The sequence below is a fragment of the Chelonia mydas genome, chromosome 15 (genome assembly GCF_015237465.2).
Source record: "Chelonia mydas isolate rCheMyd1 chromosome 15, rCheMyd1.pri.v2, whole genome shotgun sequence".
Lineage (NCBI taxonomy): Eukaryota > Metazoa > Chordata > Testudines > Cheloniidae > Chelonia > Chelonia mydas.
In genome coordinates, this window is record NC_057856.1 from 2,200,260 (window position 1) to 2,217,719 (window position 17,460).

Below are 17,460 nucleotides of genomic sequence, written 5' to 3' on the forward strand. Positions count from 1 at the left end.
TTGGAACCCCCTTTCAGGTAGTTGAAAGCAGCTATCAAATCCCCCCTCACTCTCTTCCGCAGACTAAACATCCCCAGTTCCCTCAGCCTCTCCTCATAACTCATGTGTTCCAGCCCCCTAATAATTTTTGTTGCCCTCCGCTGGACTCTTTCCAATTTTTCCACATCCTTCTTGTAGTGTGGGGCCCAAAACTGGACACAGTACTCCAGATGAGGCCTCACCAGTGTCGAATAGAGGGGAATGATCACGTCCCTCGATCTGCTGGCAATGCCCCTACTTATACAGCCCAAAATGCCATTGGCCTTCTTGGCAACAAGGGCACACTGTTGACTCATAACCAGCTTCTCGTCCACTGTAACCCCTAGGTCCTTTTCTGCACAACTGCTGCCTAGCCATTCGGTCCCTAGTCTGTAGCGGTGCATGGGATTCTTCCATCTTAAGTGCAGGACTCTGCACTTGTTCTTGTTGAACCTCATCAGATTTCTTTTGGCCCAATCCTTTAATTTGTCTAGGGCCCTCTGTATCCTATCCCTACACTCCAGCGTATCTACCTCTCCCCCCAGTTTAGTGTTGTCAAGGTTCCTCCCCCACTCTGAACTTTAGGGTACAGATGTGGGGACCTGCATGAAAACCTCCTAAGCTTACTTTCAACAGCTTAGGTTAAAACTTCCCCAAGGTACAAATTAATTTTATCCTTTGTCCCTGGATCTCCACTGCCACCACCAAACTCTAACTGGGTTTACTGGGAAACGTAGTTTGGACACGTCTTTCCCCCCAAAATTCTCCCAACCCTTGCACCCCACTTCCTGGGAAAGGTTTGGTAAAAATCCTCACCAATTTGCATAGGTGACCACAGACCCAAACCCTTGGATCTAAGAACAATGAAAAAGCATTCAGTTTTCTTACAAGACGACTTTTAATAGAAGTAAAGAAATCCCCTCTGTAAAATCAGGATGGTAGATACCTTACAGGATAATTAGATTCAAAACATAGAGAATCCCTCTAGGCAAAACCTTAAGTTACAAAAAAGACACACAGACAGGAATAGTCATTCTATTCAGCACAGTTCCTTTCTCAGCCATTTAAAGAAATCATAATCTAACACATACCTAGCTAGATTACTTACTAAAAGTTCTAAGACTCCATTCCTGTTCTATCCCCGGCAAAAGCAGCATACAGACCGACACAGACCCTTTGTTTCTCTCCCTCCTCCCAGCTTTTGAAAGTATCTTGTCTCCTCATTGGTCCTTTTGGTCAGGTGCCAGCGAGGTTACCTTTAGCTTCTTAATCCTTTACAGGTGAGAGGATTTTTCCTCTGGCCAGGAGGGATTTTAAAAGGGGTTTACCCTTCCCTTTATATTTATGACAAGTGTCATCTGCAAACTTGCTGAGGGTGCAATCCACACCATCCTCCAGATCATTTATGAAGATATTGAACAAAACTGGCCCAAGGACTAACCCTTAGGGCACTCCACTTGATACCGGCTGCCAACTAGACATGGAGCCATTGATTGCTACCCTTTGAGCCCAGTGATCTAGCCAGCTTTCTATCCACCTTATAGTCCATTCATCCAGCCCATACTACTTTAACTTGCTGGCAAGAATACCGTGGGAGACAGCGTCAAAAGCTTTGCTGAAGTCAAGGAACAACATGTCCACTGCTTTCCCCTCATCCACAGAACCAGTTATTTCGTCATAGAAGGCAATTAGATTAGTCAGGCATGACTTGCCCTTGGTGAATCCATGCTGACTGTTCCTGATCAGTTTCCTCTCCTCTAAGTGCTTCAGAATTGATTCCTTGAGGACCTGCTCCAAGATTTTTCCAGGGACTAAGGTGAGGCTGACTGGCCCGTAGTTCCCTGGATCCTCCTCCTTCCCTTTTTTAAAGATGGGGACTACATTAGCCTTTTTCCAGTCATCCAGGACTTCCCCCGATTGCCATGAGTTTTCAAAGATAATGGCCAATGGCTCTGCTATCACATCTGCCAACTTCTTTAGTACTCTCGGATGCAGCGCATCCGGCCCCATGGACTTGTGCACGTCCAGCTTTTCTAAATAGTCCCGAACCACTTCTTTCTCCACAGAGGGCTGGTCACCTCCTCCCCATGCTGTGCTGCCCAGTGAAATAGTCTGGGAGCTGACCTTGTTCGTGAAGACAGAGGTAAAAAAAGCATTGAGTACATTAGCTTTTTCCACATCCTCTGTCACTAGGTTGCCTCCCTCATTCAGTAAGGGGCCCACATTTTCCTTGACTTTCTTCTTGTTGCTAACATACCTGAAGAAACCCTTCTTGTTACTCTTAAGATCTCTTGCTAGCTGCAACTCCAGGTGTGATTTGGCCTTCCTGATTTCACTCCTGCATCCCCGAGCAATTTTTTTATATTCTTCCCTGGTCATTTATCCAATCTTCCACTTCTTGTGAGCTTCTTTTTTGTGTTTAAGATCGGCAAGGATTTCACTGTTAAGCCAAGCTGGTCTCCTGCCATATTTACTATTCTTTCTACACATCGGGATGGTTTGTTCCTGCAACCTCAATAAGGATTCTTTAAAATACAGCCAGCTCTCCTGGACTCCTTTCCCCCTCATGTTCCCTGAGGGAGTCAAAGTCTGCTTTTCTGAAGTCCAGGGTCCGTATTCTGCTGCTCTCATTTCTTCCCTGTGTCAGGATCCTGAACTCGACCATCTAATGGTCCCTGCCTCCCAGGTTCCAAACCACTTTAGCTTCCCCTACTAATTCTTCCCTGTTTGTGAGCAGCAGGTCAAGATGAGCTCTGCCCCTAGTTGGTTCCTCCAGCACTTGCACCAGGAAATTGTCCCCTACGCTTCCCAAAAACTTCCTGGATTATCTGTGCACCGCTGTATTGCTCTCCCAGCAGATATCAGGGTGATTGAAGTCACCCATGAGAACCAGGGCCTGCGATCTAGTAACTTCCGTGAGTTGCTGGAAGAAAGCCTCGTCCACCTCATCCCCCTGGTCCGGTGGTCTATAGCAGACTCCCACCACATCACCCCCCTTGTTGCTCACACTTCTAAACTTAATCCAGAGACACTCAGGTTTTTCTGCAGTTTCATACCTGAGCTCTGAGCAGTCATACTGCTCTCTTACATACAATGCAACTCCCCCACCTTTTCTGCCCTGCCTGTCCTTCCTGAACAGTTTATACCCATCCATGACAGTACTCCAGTCATGTGAGTTATCCCATCAAGTCTCTGTTATTCCAATCACGTCATAATTCCTTGACTGTGCCAGGACTTCCAGTTCTCCCTGCTTGTTTCCCAGGCTTCTTGCATTTGTGGAGGCACTTGAGATAACTCGCTGACTGTCCCTCTTTCTCAGTATGAGGCAGCACCCCTGCCCTCTCGCGCGCTCCTGCTTGTGCTTCCTCCCGGTATCCCACTTCCCCACTTACCTAAGGGCTTTGGTCTCCTTCCCCCGGTGAACCTAGTTTAAAGCCCTCCTCACTAGGTTAGCCAGCCTGCTTGAGAAGATGCTCTTCCCTCTCTTCGTTAGGTGGAGCCCGTCTCTGCCTAGCACTCCTCCTTCTTGGAACAGCATCCCATGGTCAAAGAATCCAAAGCCTTCTCTCTGACACCACCTGTGTAGCCATTCGTTGACTTCCACGATTCAACGGTCTCTACCCAGGCCTTTCCCTTCCACGGGGAGGATGGACGAGAAGACCACTTGCGTCTCAAACTCCTTTATCCCTCTTCCCAGAGCCACGTAGTCCGCAGTGATCCGCTCAAGGTCATTCTTGGCCGTATCACTGGTGCCCACGTGGGCACTCCATCCGCTTTAAGGTGGAAGGTTGTGATCACTGCCAGGTGTGCTCTGAGTGAACCCATTGATCAGCTTAAGAAATCAAGCCTAAGTATGTAGTCCAGGACTATCGATAGGGTAGAGGTGGTGACGCTGATTTGTTTAACCACCACGTGTGGAATCTCTTCCATTTGTGGAGGTATGTTGAGCATGTAGTTGACAGTATGCTGTTTAACAAGATGTCTTTGACCTCCCTGGAGCAGATCGTCTCCTCGCCTTGGAATCATTGAGAAGCCAAGCTCTTAGGTGGTGTATTTCCAGGTTTGGGTGTATGGTCTGGCCCGCGTCCTGTGACAGGAGATTTGGAAGAAGTGGGAGAATGCGCGGTGGGCATTCTGACATCCGTCGTTGGTATGGATACTAGGTTTGCTTGGGCCATACGGGGGCTATCAAGATGATGTTGGCTTGGTCAATCCTGATCTTCTGTATGACCCTGGACAGCAAGGTGGTAGGAGGGAAGACATACATGAGAGGTGCATCCCATCAGATGAAAAAGGGGTCACCTCTGGATCCTGTCCTGCTCTGGAGAAAAATGTTGGGCATTTGCTGTTCTGACTTGTGGCAAATAAATCTATTGTGGGGAAACCTCATTGCTGAATTATGCTCCAGGTCACTCGTGGTCATGGGAGAACTTTCTGCTTAATATGTCCGTCATGATGTTCTGAGATCCCAGTGGGTAGTCAGCTGATACGGTGATCTGTTGAATGCACCTTTTCCACAGTTTCATAGCCACGGTACACAGGGAGTGACCTCGCCTCTCCTTGTTTATGTGGAACAGGGAGGCCACATTGTCAGTCATAATTTGTATGGTTTTGTTTTCGATCAGAGGCAGGAAGTGTGCACAAGCATTGCGAACTGCTCGCAATTCCAAAATGTTTATGTGCAGGGTTGATTCCGAAATAGACCATCTGCCCTGTACTGAGAGATTGTTTAAGTGGGCACCCCAGTCCAGCAGGGAGGTGTCTGTTGTGCTTATCATTTCAAGGGGAATCTGTAGAAAAGGGACGCCTGCACAAACATTGTGCAAGCAGGTCCACCACTGTAGTGAGTCCTTGACCTTTCGTGGCATGCTTAGAGGTTTGTTCAGACTGTATTGTGTGGGATGTATACTGTCCCGAGCCACCCTTGCAGGCAGCGCATGCATAGTCTAGCTTGTTTTACGACATAGATAGTCACCGCCATGTGCCCTAGTACTTGAAGGCAGGTCCTAGCGGAAGTTTGTGGGCTGTTCACTGTAGTATTGATCTAATTCACTAGGGCAATGAACTTGTGTCGTGGTAATGAGGCTTTCAACTTCCAGTGAATTTAGGTGGGCCCCCAATGAATTCCAGTTCTTGAACTGGTTTTAACATTGATATTTGAAGGTTTATTGTAGACCAAGGTTTGTGAAGAGTGACATTGACAGCTTCTTCTAGAATGAGTGCCTTGAGTAGTCAATTGCCTAAATATGGACATATCATGACCCCTTGCTTGCATAGGTGGGCCACCCCCACTGCTAGAACGTTGAAAAACACTTGGGGAGCCATGGAGAAGCCAAAGGGCAGTACCATGTATTGATAGTGGGCCTGCCCCAAGGCAAATCAGAGAAATTGCCTGTGTGCTAGGTGTATGGCAACATGAAAACGTGTCTTCACAAGGGCTACAACATCAAGGGCTACAAACCAATCCCCTGGTTCTAGTGCTGGAACTATTGTTGTGTTTTGATAAATTTGACATCCTGAATTGTTTTGACAAATTTGTTTAGCTTCCTGAGATCTAGGATGAGTCTCCATTCCCCTAATTTTGTCTGGGTTAAAAAATAACGGAAAGAGACCCTTCCCTCTGTGTTGTACCGGCACTGATTCTACCGCACCCAGATGTAGAAGGTGGTCTACTTCCAGTCTCAGAAGGTGCTTGTCAGAGGGGTCCCAGAAGAGGGATGGGGAAAGAGGGTGGGTAGGGGAGATGGAGATGAACTGGATGGAATAGCTGATCTTGGTGATTTCCAGTACCCATTTGTCAGAAGTGATGGTTCGCCACTTTGGGTAGAATGGTGCTAGGTGGTCTGTAAATTGATGGATAATGGTTTTAGCAACGGTAATTGGGGGAGGTCTGTCAACCCCCCCACCCCCGACCAAGCCTTCTAATTTAAATGTTTTGATGTCGGTTGCTGTGATGCAGTGGATTGAGAAGAATTTGATCTACGTTTGGATGGTCTTTGTCTGCGTGGCTGAGGATCGTACGGTCTCTGGTTCTGCGTGTAGGGCGCCTGTCTTGAATGTTGTAACGTGTTATATCTGCCTTGTTTCCGTTTAATTGCTGATGTATAGATGCCTAAAGATCTGAGAGTGGCTCTCAAATTCTTTAATGTATGAAGGGATTTGTTGGTCTTACCCATGAACAATTTCAAACTTTCAAATTGAAGGTTCTTTACTGTGGATTGCACCCTCCCTTGGAAACTCCTACAGGTGGAGCCAAAAGGCTCAGTGCATTACAATGGCGGTTGCATAGACCACTCCACCACGTCTGCAGAGTCTAAACATGCCTGAAGGGCTGTTCGAGCCAAGTGGTGTCCTTCAGAGATGAGTGATGAATTGCTTTTTTTCCCTTCAGGTATGAAATCAGTAAATTTGGATAATTTGTGTGGTCGTATTTCACCACCAGAGCTTCATAACTGATGATTCTAAACTGTAATATTGCAGATGAATGGGCCTTGCAACCAAGTAGATCCAATCTCTTCCACTCCTTATCATAAGGGGTGACCCTGGAGTAATGTTGCCAACCCGTTCATTAACTGCGTCTACCACCAGAGAATTTGGCTGGGGGTGTGAATAAAAATTCCCATTCTTTCAAAGAGACTTTATCTGCCCTTTTACATGTAGGTGGGAGGCCTGCCAGACGGTTGTGGCAGGCTCCATGTTGCATCATTTATAGGAAGAGCGATCTTGGAGGTAGTTGATGTTCGGAGTTATGTCCAACAGCCTGTGCTGTGATTCAGCAATCTCCTCAAGGGGTATTTGGAGTGTGTCAGCTACTCCTCTTTTAAACAGTTCTTGGAACTGTTTGAAATAATTTCCAGTAGTAGGCAGAGGAGGCATGATGGTCTCATTGGGTGAGAAAGAGGTGTTCGTTGCACGAGTACCCTCCTGATCTAAAGCTTCCTCAAAATTCTGTTCATGGGAGACGTCAGATGCTGCTGCTGACATTGGTGGGGAGTGCCTATTCATTTCCCTGGGAACATTTGGGGGTTTGGGGTAGTACTGTCTGTATACTGTCCATGGGCCCCAGTACAGCCATTATGGTGGAAAAGACACCGGTGAAAGTACTCATTGGTGTCCTTACCACCCCCTGGATATAAGGTCTGGGATGGTGTTTAGCAGGGGTAATTATTTTTTGTCAAGGTCTAAATTTCTTGGTCAAAATATAGTCAAGTTCCAGACCCCAGAGAAAATACAAAAATAATAAAAAGATTTTGTGGTCCATTTAAAAGCATCTGGCAGTCCAGATTTGGCCCACGGTCCACCTATTGACTAACACTGCTGTCTAGGATGCTCTCATAGTTCAGACCTTATACTGCCTTGCATAGGTGAGGAGTGTTGGGATAAAAAAAAACCTTCCCCTTCTTTGTCCTCCTCGCTGGAGAAAGGAGAGTCAGATCTAGTTGGTAGTGAGAGTATCAGTACTGAGGAGAGGGGACTCCGGTGCCAGGGTCACTGTTAGGTCCTTATATGCAAGGAACTGCATTTATTGCAGTGCTGAGAATTGTTGCAGTATCAGAATTGGTGCCAATGTCAACTGCACCAAGGAAGACATAGTAGCCTTCAGTGCCATTGCATGTGTTATACACCAGAGAGCCAGAAGGTGGCGCCAGTGCCTGAGATGTTGCAGAGGCACTCAGTAGTATTTCATTGGTGTGGCCAGTGCCATTGTGGAAAGGTCAGCCTTTTCTCTACCTTCCGTTTTAGAGCCTGTCTGCTTCAGGTCTTTGGCCTTAACGGTACTGGCGGTACCAGACGTCTCTGCCAACTTGTAGGTACTTAGCGGTGGCGCAGTCAGTACCAATGCTGTAGATCGAATTGAGGAATGGCTTTTCAACCTGGTCTTTGTAGGAGTGGTAGCTTTCCTCTTCACGTCTTTCAGGAGACAGGTCCCTTCCATGCAGAGTTGAGGAGGGAGGTCTGTCACAAGCCGCATTCAGCTATCAGTCGCCAGGAGAAGTTTGTGATCCCAGGTGTGAGGCTGGGCGGAAAGACTTCTCCATGAGAACTGAGTTTTAGTTTAAGGCCCCTTGTTTTTCTTGTGTGGGCCTTAACGTTATGGCAATGAGGAAGATTACATGGGCGCACTATAGCACCTTCACAGCCATATGCATTAGCTGACTTGGTGATGGTATAACAGCAAGACAATCTGTTACTTTATCACAGTTATAAGGTTTATGTAGGGATAAATACACACACACACACAGAAATGCAGTCACCTCTTCCCTGAGGGAAATGAAGAGCTACCACTAACAGTCTGAGGTAAGGAAATATCTCATCTGACAAGACAATTAAAATTCCCACTCTGCAAAATGAGATGGGATTTTTAATCACCATAAATAGCTGTGGTCTCAGTTCTAGCTCTAATAGAAATGGCTCTGTCCAGGAGCAAAGCACCCAACTATCTCCAGGCTGGACTCTTGAGGAGTTAGAAGAAAGTGTCACTTACAGAAACTTGTTAGAGCACCTGTATTCTTCCTCAGATGCTTGCCTGGCACATAAGAACACATACAGGGCCGGTCACTAATCTGGTGCTTGTGCTATGTGACATGTTCTTGGATTTCTCCACCAGCACTGAATCCTACTTTCCTGAGAGGCATCCTGTCTTGATTTTATATATATGTCCCATCTCTGTGAGATCATAAATAATTAAGCCTGGAGAGCACTGCATTTCACACCAGAAACAGCATTCTGGCAATGAGTGCAAGTTGGTCGTTGTTTTGCTTCTAGCCTATTTTGTGACGTTTGAGTCTGCATGTTTTGTTTTATTGATATGTCACAGGCACATGGTATGGAAGACCAAGCTCAACCCCTTGATATTATTCAATTGCTTGTGTTATAAATTAGTTACAATGGAGACCGAATAGTGTTTCCTGTTCAGAGCCTGTATTCACAGGGCACCTGCTGTTTCAGTGTAGTAATCTTGCTTGAACTTTCAACCCACACTGCCTGTATTACTTTCAGAGGAAGATTTATTACTCAAGATGATTTCATTTACCCTTCCAGTTCATACAGTCCTACATTTCTACTTACTGGGCTGCCTTGTCCTGAATGTTTTCAACAGAACACTGGTTCTTAGCTGCACTCAGATACCAAGATGGTGGGCATGGTATACATGAAATGAAAACACTACCAGAGAGAACTTAAACATTCATCTGCTATTTACAAAAAGTCTAGTCATGATATACCCAGCAATACATCTTTATTTACAGCCAGGATGCAATTCTGAAGTCCAATGGATCATCTGAAAAGGTGTGTTCAATTCTGTCCTCTGAATGCAATAAGCCACACTTTACAGTTTGAGGTTAAGGTGCCTGCTCTGCCTTGCCAAATACACTTCAGGATAGGTTCAATCTTTTCATGGTAGATTTCAATCCCTGCTCCCTCCGTACAATGCAACATTCAATATCCAGGGATTACAAGCCATATAATACATACAACTCATGAGTGAAACTCACTGCCTCTTCTGCAGAGCCCACAGAGCTGGAGTTTGCGATGCCCCCTCCAGGTGGAGATGTTCAGAGTGCTGTCGAATAGAGGCTGAGAAGTATTAAGTTTATAAACATTTGGAATTTTATTTAAAAAAAAACATCACAACCATTAACATTGTTACAGTTAGTTCTCCTCCTCCTGGTTTTGCAAACAATGATACTGAGCATGCTCACAACAATGGTTTCTCATTGGTTTAGTTTTAGTTAAACAACCATTTTGTTTAAAAGGAAAAAAAATAACTCAGCACACTACCATTTAACTTGGTTTTAATGTTTCTCCACAAATGGTGAAAAATACTAAAGTACAGACAAGGAATAATCATAATGTTGTGGCCAACATTATAAATATGGAATTATAAATTTAAAACATTTTCTGGTTTAAAAAATAAATCTGGTAGTAAATGCAGCTCTGCAGGTTTCTGCCTCTAGTAGGGCCGGTCTCTCCGCTCCTGACGATGTTCACCCCTACAAAAAAGAAGCCACTTGTTTGGTTATAGCTCATAGGACACACCCACAACCTTGCTTTCCATTAGACGGAGGAGGAAAATGATAAAAGGTTTAGAAAATTTGACTTATGAGGAAAAGTGAAAAACACGGGGCATGTTTAGTCTTTGGGGAAAAAAGGCTGAGGGGACCCAATCTTCAGACGTGTTACGGGGCTGTTCTAACGAGGACGGGGATCCATGGTTCTCCATGTCCCCTGAAGGCAGGACAAGAAGTCATGGGCTTCATCTGCAGCAAGGGAGATTTAGGTTAGATATTAGGAAAAACTTTCTAACTATAGCACTAGCATAGGCTTCCAAAGGAGGTTGTGCAATCCCCACCACTGGATCAGACAAACACCTGTTGGGGATGGTGTACCGTTTACTTGTCCTGCCTCAGCACAGGAGGCTGGACTAGATGAGCTCGAGGTCCCTTCCAACCCAAGATTTCTAGGATTCTATGCACACTCCTAGCACAAGAGGAGGCTATCACAATTTTCATTATTCAGTGTTTGTTACTGTCCCCATCAACTTTCTGATCAAGAATTACTGATTTTCTAAGCTTTATTTCTCCACTTACCTTTGATCACATCAGATCTTGTTTCATTCCCCGCCTCCACCGCAAAACCTATTCGAAGTTGTCAAATCATCCTAGCCCTGTGGTCCCCTAACTTTTTACCTCTCTCCCCCCCCCAAAGCTGGCTAGATTGTCAGGCTCAACGGGTAGTGATCAATGGCTCCATGTCTAGTTGGCAGCCGGTATCAAGCGGAGTGCCCCAAGGGTCAGTCCTGGGGCCAGTTTTGTTCAGTATCTTCATTAATGATCTGAAGGATGGCATGGATTGCACCCTCAGCAAGTTTGAAAACACTAAACTGGGAGGAGAGGTAGATACGCTGGAGGGTAGGGATAGGATACAGAGGACCGTAGACAAATTAGAAGACTGGGCCAAAAGAAATCTGATGAGGTTCAACAAGGACAAGCGCAGAGTCCTGCACTTAGGACAGAAGAATCCCATGCACCGCTACAGACTAAGGACCGAATGGCTAGGCAGCAGTTGTGCAGAAAAGGACCTAGGGGTTACAGTGGACGAGAAGCTGGATATGAGTCAACAGTGTGCCCTGGTTGCCAAGAAGGCCAATGGCATTTTGGGGTGTATAAGTAGGGGCACTGCCAGCAGATCGAAGGACGTGATCGTTTCCCTGTATTCGGCATCGGTGAGGCCTCATCTGGAGTACTGTGTCCAGTTTTGGGCCCCACACTACAAGAAGGATGTGGAAAAATTGGAAAACGTCCAGCGGAGGGCAACAAAAACGATTAGGGGACTGGAATACATGACTTATGAGGAGAGGCTGAGGGAAGTGGGATTGTTTAGTCTGTGGAAGAGAAGAATGAGGGGGGATTTGATAGCTGCTTTCAACTACCTGAAAGGGGGTTCCAAAGAGGAGGGCTCTAGACTGTTCTCAGTGGTAGCAGATGACTGAACGAGGAGTAGTGGTCTCAAGTTGCAATGGGGGAGGTTTAGGTTGCATATTCGGAAAAACTTTTTCACGAGGAGGGTGGTTAAGCACTGCAATGTGTTACCTAGGAAGGCAGTGGAATCTCCTTCCTTTGAAGTTTTAAGGTCAGGCTTGACAAAGCCCTGGCTGGGATGATTTAGTTGGGGATTGGTCCTGCTTTGAGCAGGGGTTTGGACTAGATGACCTTCCAACCCTGATATTCTATGATTCTATGAAAGCTGGGGCTGGGAGGAGGGCCGCAGCTCCAGGAGCGGGGAATGCGGACACTTGGTAAGGCGGTTGAGGCTGGGGCCACAGTTGGGGGCAGCCCTGGACATGGGGCTGGTAGCTGGGGCACCAAGCACAAGCCCAGGAGCGGAGCTAGCAGCCAGAGCCAGGAGTGGAGCCGGGTGGGCCCCAGCAGCACCCCCCCAAACATTCCTTCCCGCCCCCCTAGGGGGCGCACCCCACCTCTGTCCTAGCCTTTTGCCAGGTTCCTTAGTTTGCTCTCCTACATACTTGTCCATTTTTCCTGGTCCTCCACGCCTGCCGCCTCTGCCTCCCATTTGCTCCATGAGAGGTCCAGGTGGGCCCCCTGGTCCTCCTCGTCTTCCTCCTCCAAATCCACCTCGATCCATACCCCGGCCTCCTCTGAATCCGCCTCTATCTCCACCACGTCCACCTCTGAACATTCCACCAGGGCCACCACGATCCATGAGGCCTCCTCTTCCTCCTCTCATGCCACCAGGGCCACCTCTGCCACGATCTCCACCTGGTAAAGAAAAATGTCACCATGTACATTTGAAACCAGGGCTCTCTAAGGTGAAAACATGCCTGCTCTAGACAGATTTCCAGGACTGAAAACTTAGTCCTTTCACATTAAATCACCTCTAACTTTCCTCCAGACCCAACACAAGAAGAAGCAGTACAAGATGTGTGCATGCAGCTTTGAGGCAGCGGGTGGCTTAAGGCCTGGCAGTGGAACCATGAAGAGGGCAGCCACCCCAATCACAGGGCAGGAAACCCACTTTTCACTCTACCCAAAATTGCTGGCCCTTGTCAAAAACATGAATGCTGGCAACATTGCACAAGCTGCAGGAACAAAGCACAGATGCCCAGGAAGCAACGTCAGGCCACTTTCTGGGCTGGAGACAGCCACTGGTGGCTCATGCCACACTGCATGAACTGCATGTTTACAGAAGTGCCACTGAAAATTTTGATCTATCCTGAAATCCACTGGGGAAGCTTGAGAGGCAGATGGCTGATTTAGAGGCCGTTTTGGCTGGGAGCCACATAAAGTGACAGTGTCATAGGGCAGGTCTATAGCAGAAACACTACACTGGTGCAGTTGCGCTGCTATAGCATGTCTGGTGAAGTCGCTCTATGCCGAAGGGAGAGCGCTCTTCCTTCAGCATAATTACTCCACCTCTGCGAGACGTGGAAGCCTCTCCAGTCAACACAGTGCCGCTGTGGACAGCACTTAGGTCACTAACTTGCCTCACAAGTCTTTTTCACACCCCTGAGCAACGCAAGTTAGATTGACTCAAGCAGTAGTGTACACCTGCCTGTAGGAAACTGGATTGCTGCAGACAGATGCAAGGAAAGAGTCACAGAAATAGCGGGAAAGTGAGAGCAAGTCATCTCAGGCAGAACAGAACCACAAACTGCTGCCTCTACAGCTCCAAGAGGGTGTTATTTACCCAGTAATTATCCACCTCTAGTGATCAGTCCCTGAAAACACTGTATAAGCAATGTCAATCACATATGCAAAGGAGATGGTTCATCTTAAGTACTCATTTCCCATGCTCTGGGAATAACCTTGAGCTCCTCTCTAAAAGCTGTGCCACATACATACCTGGAGGTGGGAAGGGGGGTGGAAGAAAGCCTTCTGGTTTAGGAGCCTTGCATTGATTACACTCTGTTCTCCAGGCAAAGTTCTGGTTTCCACAGCCCCTAGACAGAACCATCAGTTAGTGAAGACTTAAAAAAAAAAAAGGTTTCTGAATGAGAAACAAGATTCGAAGATCTACCTTAATAACTTTTAATGGCTATGTAACTGATCTAGGAAAGGACGCTGGTCCTAGTACAGAACAAGAGACAAATGTAAGGATTTTGTTCTCAACTTTGATACCGAGTCTGTAAGTGAGCAAGTCAACCAGCCCATATTTCTCCATCTTTGGGGTTTGTGATGACTGACTAGTTAATATCTGCACCACACTAACACAGCCCTTTTTATCTGCTTTGCCAGTACAAAAGAATGGCAATGTATTATTACACCGAATGATGTGGTTGCTCCAACTATGCTCCTCTTGGGGCAGGGACTGTCTTTTTGTTGTGTTTGTACAGCACCTAGCATAATGGCACTACTGCAATACAAATAAATAATATTGCTACCTCTAATATGACAGATGTTAAATTGGCAAGGACTGTATGTAATCACTAATGCATCTCTGCTTAGTTCAAGCTCTCAATTACAGTAAATTCAACAGCTTATTTTTTCAAAATTTGAACTGTACTTTATTACCAGAAGTTCTGGCCCCAACTGAGCCATTTCCTAACTGACAAGTACCCAGGCATTTTGGTGACATGATTATTAGCATGATGGGGCCTGTGACATTCTGCAGGAGATGAAAGCCGAGTGGGCTGCAGTGCCAGGTATCATGTAAGGAAGAAGGCATCTGGGTTTACATGCAGGACTACAGGGCACAAAGGTGTTAACAGATCAGCCTAGTTGGTAATGCAAATACTTACGGATTGGGACACTGCCAGTCTCCAGCTCGGTGCTGGACGTTTCCTCCAGAAGGGTTTCCTCTAGAACCCCGCGGTCCTCTTGGAGGGAAGCCTCCCCTGTCTCCACCTCTGCTTCCCATACGGCCCATTGGACCACCAGAACCACCAGGACCCCCTGGGCCTGAAAGAAAGAAGTCAGTTAATTCCAGTGCAGACTCTGGTCACCTCCACAACTTAGGGTGTTGCTCAGTAATGTTCCCTCTAATTTTTTACATCCATGTGCGGAGTGAGTTTTGTTATGTGCAGCACCAATAATGAGGTAATGTGTGGATGTGCGCCACCGCCCACCAACACAAACAAAAAGCCTAGATATATTTTTAAAAAGTTATAGGTATGGAAGAAGAAAAAATATTAAAACAAGGGATAATTAACAAGGTGCACTGCTTAAGATGTTTAATATGAAATCAAATAAAAAGAAAATTAAAATAAAGAAAATTAACACGGATAGCTGTATTACACTGAAATAGCAGACTCTCTGTATGTGACTGTTTTCTCACAATGTGGGGCAACACTGCTGTGGACCCAGCCAGACTCAGTTACAGCCCATGCTATCTTAGGAGAGGAGCTGATTATGTACCCCTTGGAGTGGAGTACATGCATTTTATCATCCTTTCTAACAGATCAAGCTAGTAAACACACCAAAATGTGGCATACTGAAAACAGCTATATAGATAAAACAAAGACAGCCATTAAGTGAAAGCATAAAAAATATGTGCCAGAGGCCCAATTTAATAACCTACTCCCATAGACCACTAAATCTTCATGGAAAGCTGCTCTCAAAAAATTAAGAATCTGCCAAAACACTAGCATGCTACGGACTTTTGCAGTCCACAAAACTATACCTCTTGCATGTATATTATCTGCACACATAGCTCAGCTTCAAGTACTAAACAAATCTAGGAGTCAGCTAGAAATAGTCATTCTCTCCTCGCAAGTATTAATACACTATTTTCTGATACTGGACAGGAGAGTAAAAGGCATTCACTCAGGCTTATACAATTTCTATAGAATGTCAACTCTTAATTTGATTAAAACTTCACACACACAGAACAGTAAAAATAAGTAATAATAAAGCGACACAGACAGCAAACAAACCACAAACAAGTGACAACACTGAAAATACAACAGGAAGTAAAACATCAAGTAATTGCAAAAAGAAAAGGAGTACCTGTGGCACCTTAGAGACTAACCAATTTATTTGAGCATAAGCTTTCGTGAGCTACAGCTCACTTCATCGGATGCATTCAGTGGAAAATACAGTGGGGAGATTTTATATACACAGAGAACATGAAACAATGGGTGTTATCATACACACTGTAAGGAGAGGGATCACTTAAGATGAGCTAATACCAGCAGGAGAGCGGGGTGGTGGGGGGGAACCTTACAAAAGGTTCCTCCCTCTGCTCTCCTGCTGGTATTAGCTCATCTTAAGTGATCCCTCTCCTTACAGTGTGTATGATAACACCCATTGTTTCATGTTCTCTGTGTATATAAAATCTCCCCACTGTATTTTCCACTGAATGCATCCGATGAAGTGAGCTGTAGCTCACGAAAGCTTATGCTCAAATAAATTGGTTAGTCTCTAAGGTGCCACAGGTCCTCCTTTTCTTTTTGCGAATACAGACTAACACGGCTGCTACTCTGAAACCTATCAAGTGGTTGGTTATGGTGAAACAGCCCTGTAGAAACAGGCAAAATTCTCCTGTAATTTGTGCATGTCGCCAACTCAAAAACTCAGACTAGGCTCATTAAGTTTTTACAAGCCCAGCCTTAAGTAAATGGAGCACATTAACACATCGCTTCAGAGTTTGCAGACAGACCCCTGCTTCAAATAATTTGCAAATGAAGTCTTCATCCTACAAAACACCTAGTACCAAATGCTTGCTACTTAGGAGTCAATGAGAGTACTCTAAAGAGCCAGAACTATACCAGATAGCAAAGATCTGGCCTTAATGGTTTCCAATACCTCTCAAACGAATTCTAAAACTTGTCTGGAGGCCTCTCTCCTGGCCACTGCAGCCCCGAAGCAGGGGCTGGGACGTGACAGGTTAGAAAATACAAGAGGGATACTGCAAATCAAACTTTAAAGCTGTAGTACATGTTCCGAAACAAAGCTAAATCCAAACATTTTAAGCAGCTGGTGGAGGTACCGTTAATTTTAGGAACTAGATTAATTAACCTATGTACCAGACAAGCAATTCCGAAATGCCAACCAATGCAAAAGCTAGGCATAAATAATACATTGTCACTTTTGTGATTATAGAAATGGTTATTAAATGTGATTTTTAATGACAGTTTTGGGGAGGAGATGATTTATTTGGATTCTTTTTAAAAAACAAACCAAAGTTACTGCAGTTATTCTCCAGCCAGAACTACTTATCTACAAGGATCTCTTTTTTGGAAGAATAAAAGCAGTTGTCATATATAAAGCACATCTCAAATCCTGTTTCTACTTTTTGTATTCAGTTAGCTTGACTTGTGTACAAAATTCAGGTATAATCAGTGGTAAAATAACGAAAATGAAGCTAAATACATTTGATGATTGTATCTATCCACTAGTTTTTTACATTGAAAAGGCAGAAGCAAAATTCTGCAAAATGCATATATCTGTAAATGGCACACATGACATGGGGTAATCTTTAACACAGTGAAACAAATATCAGGTTTCAGAGTAGCAGCCGTGTTAGTCTGTATCCGCAAAAAGAAAAAGGAGGACTTGTGGCACCTTAGAGACTAACGAATTTATTTGAGCATAAGCTCTCGTGAGCTACAGCTCACTTCATCGGATACATGCAGTGGAAATACAGTAGGGGGATTTCATATTCACAGAGAACATGAAACAATGGGTGTTACCATACACACTGTAAGAGACTGCTGAATTTGAATTAATTTACAAACTGGACACCATTAAATTAGGCTTGAATAAAGACTGGGAGTGGATGTGTCATTACACAAAGTAAAACTATTTCCTCATGTTTATTTTTCCCCCTACTGTTCCTCACACCTTCTTGTCAACTGCTGGAAATGGCCCATCTTGATTATCACTACAAAAGGTTTTTTTTCCTCTCTCCTGCTGGTAATAGCTCACCTTACCGGATCACTCTTGTTACAGCGTGTATGGTAACACCCATTGTTTCATATTCTCT

The 17,460-nt window shown here is 45.2% G+C and overlaps 1 protein-coding gene across 7 annotated transcripts in view; it reads right to left on the minus strand.

Annotated features, from left to right (window-relative positions):
• Positions 1-9,604: 9,604 nt before the first annotated feature.
• The window catches only part of EWSR1 (EWS RNA binding protein 1), a 42,494-nt gene continuing 34,638 nt past the window's right edge, over positions 9,605-17,460 (minus strand). For all 7 annotated transcript variants that reach the window (XM_007070856.4, XM_027833003.3, XM_043529893.1 and 4 more), the window contains 4 exons: positions 14,276-14,435; positions 13,380-13,477; positions 12,044-12,296; positions 9,605-10,010 (listed from right to left, as the gene is read on the minus strand). In XM_007070856.4, the coding sequence (XP_007070918.1) occupies positions 9,971-10,010; positions 12,044-12,296; positions 13,380-13,477; positions 14,276-14,435 (551 nt within the window). In that variant the 3' untranslated portion in view covers positions 9,605-9,970. The remainder of the gene's footprint in view (positions 10,011-12,043; positions 12,297-13,379; positions 13,478-14,275; positions 14,436-17,460) is intronic.